Source organism: Lontra canadensis, unplaced genomic scaffold, assembly GCF_010015895.1.
Source record: "Lontra canadensis isolate GAN:19392208 unplaced genomic scaffold, GSC_riverotter_1.0 scaffold94, whole genome shotgun sequence".
Classification (NCBI taxonomy): domain Eukaryota; kingdom Metazoa; phylum Chordata; class Mammalia; order Carnivora; family Mustelidae; genus Lontra; species Lontra canadensis.
In genome coordinates, this window is record NW_022631088.1 from 6,525,886 (window position 1) to 6,536,095 (window position 10,210).

Below are 10,210 nucleotides of genomic sequence, written 5' to 3' on the forward strand. Positions count from 1 at the left end.
TGCTGGCTGTTTTGTTTAGAATGTGGCCTCGGGGAAAGGGACGGCTATGAGGACGACAGAAGGGGGCCGGTCAGCAGGGGCTAGGGGACCCCGTGGCTCTGCCTGGCCACTCTCCCAGCACAACTAGAGTGAGTTGTGCTGTACATTGTGCTGCACAATGTACAAATATGGGAACCCCTTGCTTGTGAACATTCTCGCTTGTTTGTGGATTTGCCTGGAAAACGGTCAAGCTGTTGCAGTCTGGAAAGCCAGAGGCTCCTTATCGGCCCAGGGCTCCGGCCTCTGACTGCTGCAACCGTGGCGGCCACCAGTGGGGGCTCGTGGGGTGGTCCTTTAAACAGAAATGAAGCTGCCCCTGGCTCTGGCCAGTCCCAAGTGGACCTTATCTGCAGTGCCTGGTCACTATACAAGCCCCATCCGTGGTTCCGCACACAGAAGGCAGGGAGGGGAGGACCCCTTCCAGGAGGACCCTAGCGGGACTCTAATAAGGGACCTGGTGGGGACAGGTCTTCTGCTACCCCCAGCTGGTGGCCAGGTTATAACCAGTCTGACCTCCCCTCCTGGGGAGGATGATAAGATTTGTGCTTCTCCAAGTTTCCTTTATAATGAGATAAAGTCTGGAAGAACTGGTTTGGGGAGGGACTACCCTGGTAGGATTTACAGATCAAAATCAGTTCCCACAAATAAAGACCAGAATCTAAATTAGACGGCTCTGGCCTCCTGTTTCAGAGACCTGAAAATACACTGCCCGCAGCCTTGCTTTCTTGTCTTCAAGGCAGGCATGTACAGGCAGCCACATACAAAGCTGTGACATAATTCCCTGGCATCCATGCACCCACGCACCCATGCACCTATGCACCCAGACATCTATGCACCCAGACACCCATGCATTCATATACCCACACAGCCACATACACAGGTACCCAGGCATCCATACACCCAGCCACCCAGGCACCCATGCACCCAGGCACCCATGCACCCATGCACCCAGGCACCCATGCATCCATCATCCTGGATGCCCACTACACCAGATGCGACATGACAGGTGCTGCGGCTGCACAGTGAGAAAGGCATTCCCCGCCCCCACCCCACCCTCGCCGTGAGGCTTCCAGGCCAGCAAGAGACCCAGGCGTCCACCAATGACTACACGATTTACCATCTCACTCCCGGTGAGGCGAAGCGCTCCGGATGTGAAGTCCACCCACGGGGCCCCGGCAGAGAGCAGTGCAGGCAGCTTTATCTGGATCGAGGCATTGGGAGAGGGTCCCCCATCCCCCCAGCTGAGTAAGAATCCAAGCTGAGACCAGGAGAAACCAGTGTTGGACAAGGAAACACTCCTGGGGGGTGGGGGCGTGGGCAGGAGAGACAGGTGAACTGGGATGGGTGCCAGCAAAAGCCCTCGAATGCAGAGGTTGGGCCAGAGGCAGGAGACAGTTTGTATCACTCACAGGACGCTCTGTGTGTGTCTGCACCCGCCAGCCTGCCCCGCGCAATGACCGCCCCACAGCCTCTGTCTGAAAGCCCATGTCTCCATGCACAGTGGCGCCGCCGGACCGCGCCAGGGCTTGCTCCTGACCTTACAGCCCCGTGCAGACGTGACCTTAGGGCAAGAGGAAGAGAGGCAGAAGGATGTCCCTAGGCAGGTGAGGGAGAGTCAGCACAGACCCACAGTGAAGCAGTGCGGGGGGGGTGCTTCAGACCCACTGTTCGGTCCTCTGGGGTCTCACTCCCCCCAAGAAAATTGCTCAGCGGAGCTGGGGAAAGGCTAGTTGACGTCCCTCCCCATGTGTTCATTCTGCAGCCCAGGTCCCTGGGGCCAGGTGGCCGCTGCCTCCCCAACAGCTCCAGCCCCGTGTCCCGGGGGCACCCCAACTTGTGTCCAGTGCTGAAGCCTCAAACACACCCCCCAGCCCCATATGTCTCCACCTTCCTGCCTCCTCCCACCACCCAGGCGTCAGGACGGACGGCGAGGGCCTCCCCCACTCCTCCTCTTCCTCTCACCCTCTCCCACCCCCTGCCCCAGAGTCCTGACAGCTCTGCCCAAAGACAGAGCTGCTGCAGGTGGCTACATGGGGGGGCAGCCCCACTGCGATGGACGAGGACGAGCCTGGTGCCCCGGCGCCGTTCCGCACGGCATGCCAGCCCCAACGTCTATCTCACCTTCTCCTACTTCTCTCCGTCTCGTCTGCCGGCTGGGCCACGTCAGCAACCTGCAGCTGGAGCCTTGCCTCACAGCCTGCCTTCCAATCTGCTCTCCACACAGCAGCCGGGGACAGCACGGTGACACACAGGGCAGAGCACGTCCCTCCCCGGCTCCGGACCCCGTGGCGGCCTTCTACTGCACCTAAAGTCTGACCGACTCCACGGCCTTCCCTCTGAGAGCCGGCCTCCACCCACGCCTCCAGCTTCCCACACCATTTCACCCCTCCTGGACCACCGGCCACTCTGTACTATCTGGTTCCTCAAGGCAGACTGGCCTTTCAGACTTCAGGGCCTTTGCAGACGTTCTTCCCTTTGTCCAGAATGCACCTCCTTGCCCCTGTTTCTCTTCCTCTCTCAGACCGCAGCTCACACGTTGCCTCCTCAAGAGAAGAATACAGAAGACAGTCTAGTCTCTTCAAAACACGGTGCCGGGAAAACTGGACAGCCACGTGCGGAAGAACGAAAATGGGCCCCTCGTACAGCACGCACAAAACTCAACTCAAAATGGAGGAAAGACCTAAACGTGAGACCCCAAACCACACAACTCCTAAAAGGAAAACTGGGCAGTCATCTTGGACATCGGCCATTGCAACATTTTTCCAGCTACATCTCCTCAGGCAGGGGAAACACAAGCAAAAACGAACCCGTGGGACTTCATCAAGATAAAATGCTTCTGCACAGAGAAGGAAACAGTCATCAAATCGAAAAGGCAGCCTGCGGAAGGGAAGGAAATATTTGCCCATGACACAGCTGATAAAGCGTTAATATCTAAAATGCAGAGAGAACATACACGACTCAACACCAAACAACAAATAATCTGATTAAAAAATATGCAGAGGACCTGAACAGACACGTCTCCAAAGAAGACACGCGGATGGCCAGCAGACACCCGAGAAGATGCCCCACACCCCTCAGCATCGGGGAAAGGCAGGTTGAAACCACAGTGAGGTCCCGCCTCACCCAGTCAGAAGGGCTCAAATCAGTAACAGCAGAAACAACCAGTGCTGGCGAGGATGCGGGCCAAGGGGACCCTCGTGCACTGTTGCTGGGATAGCAAATGGGTGCAGCCGCTCTGGAGAACAGCACAGGGCTTCCTCCAAAAAATTGAAAACAGAATTACCCTACGATCCCGCAATTCCACCCGGGCAGTTACCCAAAGAAAACAGAAACGAATTCAAAAGGATGCATGTAACTCTGTGTTCCCAGCAGCAGGATCTATAGTAGCTAAGACAAGGAGGCAACACAAGTGTCCGTCGACAGACACAAGGATGAAGATGTGGCGCGTACACACGCGTACACGCAACCGAGCAGGACTCGGCCGACAAAAAGGATGAGGCCTTGTCATCTGCAAGGATGGGAAAGGACCTAGAGGGCATTCTGCTAAGTGACACAAGTCGGACGGGGAAAGACAAACACTACACGATTCCACTTATAGGCAAGAGCTATAAGACCAAACCATGAACAAAAAAACTCACAAACACAGAGAACAAACTGGTGGTCACCAGACGGGAAGGGAGTCAGGGGACAGGCAAAATGCGGGAAGGGGAGTGGGAGGTCCGGGCTTCCGGGTACAGGACGAGTAAGTCACTGGAATGAAAGGAACAGCACAGGGAACGCAGTCAGCCGTATCCCGGCCGCGCTGGGCGGCGACAGGTGGTAGCTGCACTTGGGATGAGCCCGGCGTGGCACACCGTGTGCCACAGAATCACTAGGTGACAGGCCTGGAACTCCCACAACGTTGGAGTTCGACCACAAAAAAAGAAAATCAAATACGTTTAATCTCAACCTGGAATATAACCTCGTAAGGCATCTCATTACATCGTCCCCACCTACTCTGTCCATTTATACCTCCTCCACTTACAGATGCGTCCGTCCCCACGGCAGAAGGCGTCCCATCCCCGCAGCCAACAGCGAGGCCTGGTCCCCTGACCCCCAAGGACTGCCTTATGGCACCTCTGCTACATTACGGGTCAGATACCCGGCGCCTCCCCCGGGCCCCACGGGGCCCCATGCCCACCTGCTCTCACCTACAAAATGTCTGGGAGCATGGGAGCAGCAACGACTTCCGTGCTAAGTACACAGCTCTGACTGCCCGTGCAAGATAACCAGCAAACACCAGGACACCTCGATGAATGCTCCCAACTCTTAAAAACCATGACCACCTAGGGACCCAGGATAGAATGTCCTTCAGCTTGTTTTGTAGAAACTGTCATATCAGAGCACTCTGATTCGAAACCTGGTGATCGATAGGAAGTTTGCTCTCTGTGGGGCGATCCAAACGGGAAAGCAATACAATCAAACGCTAATAAAGAATTTTAAAAAAGGTTTCCCTCCAAGGGGCAAGCCTCAAACCTCCTTCATTTCTTCATGCTGTTAACAATCTTATAACTAACACATCTGTGGGATTCTTTACGGCTGCGTGTGCCCACGGGCAGCAAGGAGCTCAGCGGCCATGGCGGTCCTGGTTTCACACTGCTGACCACCCACGACTGAGCTCTCAGTACCTGGCACATAGTAGTTGCTCAGTAAATACTGGCTGAGGGACCGACCGGCCTCTTTCTCAGATATCACTCCTTTCACGGGGCAGAAGCCAACGGGCTGCCAGTGCATCACCAGGCTCATGGTACATGGCTACAAGATCAACCTTAAAAAGATTCTTTACTGAAAAGCAGACCAACACTGTATGTTAATTAATTGAATTTAAATACATTTTTAAAAAAAGAAGACGACCACAGGTTTCACATGTGGATGGTCCAGCAGCAAAATGAACTTTTTTCTTAATGCACAGTACTTGACTTTTTCTAAATGCACATTTTTAAACCAAACTGAGATGGATGCACCTTACATAACTGACAGAGAGTCTGGGCTGAACTGCAGAGCTTTCCCTCCGGGGTTCCTACAACAGCGATGTGTCTCGTAACTGATGGGCCCGTGAGTTCCATGAAATGCAATATGTAAAGAAATTGGGCTTCCGGGGTCTGCTGGGTTGGGCGCTCCTCCGCCCTGGGGCAGGGGGGCGGGCAGGGCCACGGGCCCCCACAAGCTCCATGGGCATCCCCCGGAGCTCTGAGTCCACCACATCCCTGGGCGTCCCTCTGGGTCCCTAGGAGCACTGCGAGGACAGCCACCGGAGGACAGCCCGTGCCTTCCCCCATCTGCCCATATAACCCGAGCCCAGAATGACCCTACGTTCTCCGTAGGACAAGCTCTCTCCGCTCTAAACTCCCGGTTTCAGAAGCTATAGTGCCCACAGGCTTTGTGTGAGTTCCCAGCATCACGCAGCACACCGGTCCAGCACACACTTCATGCTACTGTTTGTTATGAAGTCAGTTTCCTCGTGCCTCCCGTTAGCCTCGGAACTCTCTGAGGTCCAAGAGCATCCTTCCTTACCTTCACCCTGGCCCAAACCCGGAGCAGTGCTTAGTGCGTCCAAAGTGTCCGACGCCTCTGTTGAACCGACCCAAACGTCCCTCTGCCTACAGCTGTTTGCCCCGAGGACGACCTTCCCGTACCATACACTCAATTCCAAAGACCAGAAACATGGAGAGAAAAGAAGTCTAGTCATTGATTTCAGGAAAAAAGTAGAAATTCTGTCTCTGAAATCATACCTTTTGATTCCTTTACCGTGTGCAAGCAAGCCTCCTTAACTCCTCTGTAAACACTCATTGCAGGGAGTGTCCTGATGGTGCCTAATTCCCGATGCTCGCGGGTCTCACCGTACCTGAGACCCTCCTGCTTCCATTACAAAAGATGACGGTGGAGTGCAGGCACCGGAAAGGCAGCCCCCTTGTCCCCTGTGCTGTTTCGGTTAAGGATAACCTTCCATGCGTGAACCTAATCCAACTCTTTCCTATTCCATATAAATCAGAAATGCTTAAATATCACCCAAAAAGGGAGTGAAACAAACAATGCACAAATGCAACAGAAGATTCTAGAACACCATCCCCTGGTCTAGGGCACAGAGGTCGACCCCGGCCAGAGAGAACAGGGAGAATCAGCAAGCCGTATAGGGCCTGGAGCAGGGAGGGGTCAGGCACAACTAGACACCCAGACTGGGGGGCACAAGCCAGGACAACTTGGGGGAGCCCAGCCTTTCTCTCTTCAGAGACCACAGCTCCCCCAAGGAGCTGCTAGAATCCGGACCTGAAACCCAAACAGGAGATCTGTGAGCGGCAAATCAGAGGTTTAAATGGGGGTCCTATCACCTGAACTCCCGGAGAATGGGAAGACTCCAGCTCCGTCCCGCATCACCGATGCAGAGTGCCCTCCCCATGCCTTACGGAGACAGCTACCTGCACAGGGGCCTGCTGGCGGGCAGCCCCGGGCTGGGAAAATGGAACCAGTGGGCACGGGGGCAGAGGCGACAGGCTGTGGCCTTTGGACCCTGGGCACAAAGGAGCAGCACAAATAAATTTCAGGGCATTTGCCTGTGTTTACCAAGCTCTTACCCTTTGCAAAGCAACAATATCCCGGGAGAGGGGAGAGGCAGGGAGAGGGGGCGGTGTTCAAAGAAGCATATGGGGCAGTGGGCTGGGGTGACAGGCGTGGGGGCCCTGCCTCTACAGTCAGTCCAATCTGCAGTCTCCCCTCGGGCTCCCACCCAAGATGACCCACACCTGCGGCAGGAGAGTCTCCCCCCCGGCCCAGGCACGGGCATTCGGGTGCCCGGCCCCGCCAAGCCAGGCAGCTGCCCTGACTGAGTCCAGGCGGCTCTGGAACAGTGTCTGGGTCGGACCCCCTTCCAAGTGTGCTGTAAGGGGTTCCGCGTGTGGATATGCTGGGTATATGCCTGCTCTGACTTTGCTCCTCTTTCCAACGTTAAGCCTCTACAGTACCTTCGTTTAACTGCCTTCGCTTTTTTTTTTAATGTCATAACACTGAAGTCCATCGGTTTGCTATTGATTTTCCAGCAGCCGACCAGTTTGAAACCACAGACTCCAGGAACCAGCCAACCGGAGCAGCTGTGTCCACACGGGCCACACTCCGCTTGCCGTTCTGGACCACCAGCTCCCGATCTGAGAGCCAAGACTCCCTGTGTCTCTCACGGAGCCTCTTCCTTGGAACACCTCCGACTCCCCACCTCTGTGTCTCCAGGGCCTCCCTTTACCCTTACCCACATCTGAGCTGTGCCAAGTCCAGCCCTGCCACCACCTGCCCAAGGGCGCTGTTCCTCTCTATCCAGAGCTGGATCCTGGACATCTCACCACCCTCCCCCTGACCATGGGCCTCATTTCAACCAGCCTCCCTGCCTCCAGGCTCGCGCCTTCCGATGTTATCTAGAAGTCCGCCTTCCTGAAGAAGTGATCATGCGACTTCCTCGTTCAATACCACTGAGGACTCCTTAATGTGTGTGTTGCAGGATGGGGGGGGGGGTCCAGACTCCTCAAAGTGTCCTTCAAAGACAAACAAGTCAATGAAATCCCACTGCTCCCTCCTGTAACCCCAACGCCCTGCGTACTCACTGAAACCTACCCAGTGTGCGTCTGACCCTCAAGCTGTTCCCTCCACCTGCAAGGACCGTCGGCCCCCAGCTCTGCACATGCAAACCCTCCAGTCCCACCAAGGTGAGCTGGGAAACGTCTCATCTCCAGAAGCTTTCCCCGGCCAAAGATGGAGGGGACCCTTTACTCCTAACTCTGGTGACCCGTACTTTTTTCTTTACTAGGCACCCCACCCCCAACCTGAATCTCTAACACTCGTACCTTTCCGCACTGGGAATTCCTGCACGGCTGGCCTGGTCTGACTGCCGCCAGCATCCTCCTCAGGGGCTTAGTGAGCACCAAGGCGGGATGGTAGCTCTCAGCACGCAGCACCCAAAATTTGACAGCCGCCAGCCGGGGTGTCCCTCCTTCCCTTTCTGGGGCGCCCCTCAGGGAGGCCTCCTCACCGCCGGAAACAGAACTCCCTGCTCCCCTTCCCGAGCAGGTACACTTGCCCACTCGTCATGACGCAGTCACCCGTCCCAGATCTGCCCGGCGCGCACGGGGGTCGCGGACCGCACCCTGAGGGCGGACCCGCCCGCGGAGGCAGCGGGCACGAGCCGGACGCGGCGGGGCTGCTCCGGCCGCCGCGGGGCTGCGGACCGGGCGCCGGTGCCCACCGAGGACCAGGGCGCGGCGCGAGGGCAGGGGGGCTCAGGGGACCGGCGCCCGGGGGCGGGCCGCGCGGGGGAAGGCGCGACTTCCACCCCGGGCCACCCTGTTGAATCCCGGCTCCAAACTTTTCCCCGCGCCCGCGCGGTGCCCTCCCGCCGCCCCGACCGCCGCTGGAGACGCCGCGGAGCCCGGGGCGCGAACAGGCGGCGGCGCGCGATGGGGAAGCCCCGGCGGCTGTTCTCGGAAGCCGAGGGGGTCGCGGGCCGGCGCTGCGCTTCCGGGGGCCGCGAGGCCCGCGTCCGCCGCCCGCGGGGCCGGTGCTGATGCTGCGACGCGCGGGCCCCGGTGCGCGCCTGCCCCCCACCCCCCGGCCCGGCACCCTCCCCGGTGCGCGCGGGGCCCCGGCCGGGCCTGCGGGCGGGCGCGGCCGCTACTCACCCGGAGGGTTGACCGCCGCCGGGGTTGCCATCTTGCCGGGAGGCCGGGCGGGGCGGAGCGCGGCGCGGAGCCGGGCCCCGGAGGGCGGGCGGGCCCAGGCGCCGCCGCCGCCGCCACACAAAGGACGGCGCGGGCGGGCGCTGCCTCCGCTCCCCCCGCCGCCGCCGCCCCGCCCCGCCCCCGCCTCCCGGGCCGGCCTTTGTCGCGCGGCGGGGGGCGCGGGCCGCCGCTCCCCGCCGGGCGGTAGCACCGCGAGACTTGCGCCGCGGGCCGCGGGCCCCCCGGGGTGGGGGTAGGGGTGGGGGGTAGGGGGGGGGGTGGAGGTGGGGGTGGAGGTGGGGGTGGGGGGAGCGGCGGGCGCAGGTGCTCGGGCCGGCCCCGCGCGGATTTGGGCGGGGGGCGGGCCGGCCGGCGCTCGGGTGCCCGGGACGCAGCGCGGAGGCCGGGGCCGGGGCGCGGAGCGGGTGGGGCGAGAAGCCCATTAAGATGCAGAGGGAAGCGGTCCTTAGAGGCGCGGGGAACAAAGGCGCCCAGTGCGGCCCACTTAGCATGCCGGGGCCGTGCCGCCTGGCTCTCCGGGGCGGGAGCCGCGGCCGAGGGGTGGGCGCCCGGCGCCCAGAAATTCCCAGGGCCCGGACAGCTTGGGAGCGCGCTCGGTGCACACCCGGGCCCGGCAGCCGGTCCAGGAATCGCGAACGACTTAGCGCTGAGGGCACTCAGCTCTGCTCCTCTGGCCCAGGGACTGGCCTTGGCTGTGACCTGAGGTTGTTGCGAGAGCCGCGGGGACACAACCAAAGACAGAATTGAACAGATTTTTAAAATGTTTTGATCTCCTGCAGAGAGCTGGGGGAACCCTCAGTTCTTCCAGCAGACACTCCGACGGCTGTGAAAGCTCATGGCTCATAGGAAGAAAAGTGGGCGAGGCAGGTGCCCAGGTGCGAAGCTCACAGGGATGAATGAATCCATCCCAGGTGAGAGCCAGAGGAGGGCAAGATGGCTCCTCATGTAGACATGTTTGCAGAAGCATCCGACCCTTTCACATCCCTCCAAAGAAGCATTGGGGGAGGGTAGAAAAACAGTGCCTGGGATGTATTTTCAAATAGGCGCTGTCTTTGGGGAGTATTTGTGACTATTGAGCTGACTAACAGGCGCTTAATGATATTCATTTGGTTATCGACTGGGCAGACATCGAGTGTCTGCCATGTGCCAGCTAGGTGCTGGGTGTACGGTGGAAAGGAAGCCACGGGGGCTCTGTTCTCCCAGGGCCTAGCCTGGGGCTGGGGAGGAGAAGAGCCCCAAGAAGATAGTCCTACTCCGGACGCACACAGTTGCTGCGGAGGGGGGTGGGGATGGGTAGGCTGATGGGACACAGGCAGAGAGACCACAGAGTGAGTGATCAGGGAAAACGAAATTGGGCTTTGATGAAATGAGCAGGGCGTGGAGAGGCGGATGGAGAAGATCTTTCATTTCATGTC

At 58.9% G+C, this 10,210-nt stretch overlaps 1 protein-coding gene across 4 annotated transcripts in view; it reads right to left on the reverse strand.

Annotated features, from left to right (window-relative positions):
• The window catches only part of ARNT2 (aryl hydrocarbon receptor nuclear translocator 2), a 141,756-nt gene extending 132,798 nt beyond the window's left edge, over positions 1-8,958 (reverse strand). For 3 of the 4 annotated variants that reach the window (XM_032836799.1, XM_032836803.1, XM_032836802.1), the window contains exon 1: positions 8,736-8,958. In XM_032836799.1, coding sequence (XP_032692690.1) covers positions 8,736-8,766 — 31 coding nt within the window. In that variant the 5' untranslated portion in view covers positions 8,767-8,958. The remainder of the gene's footprint in view (positions 1-8,735) is intronic. The other variant, XM_032836798.1, reaches the window with a different exon arrangement.
• Between the last annotated feature and the right edge of the window lie 1,252 nt (positions 8,959-10,210).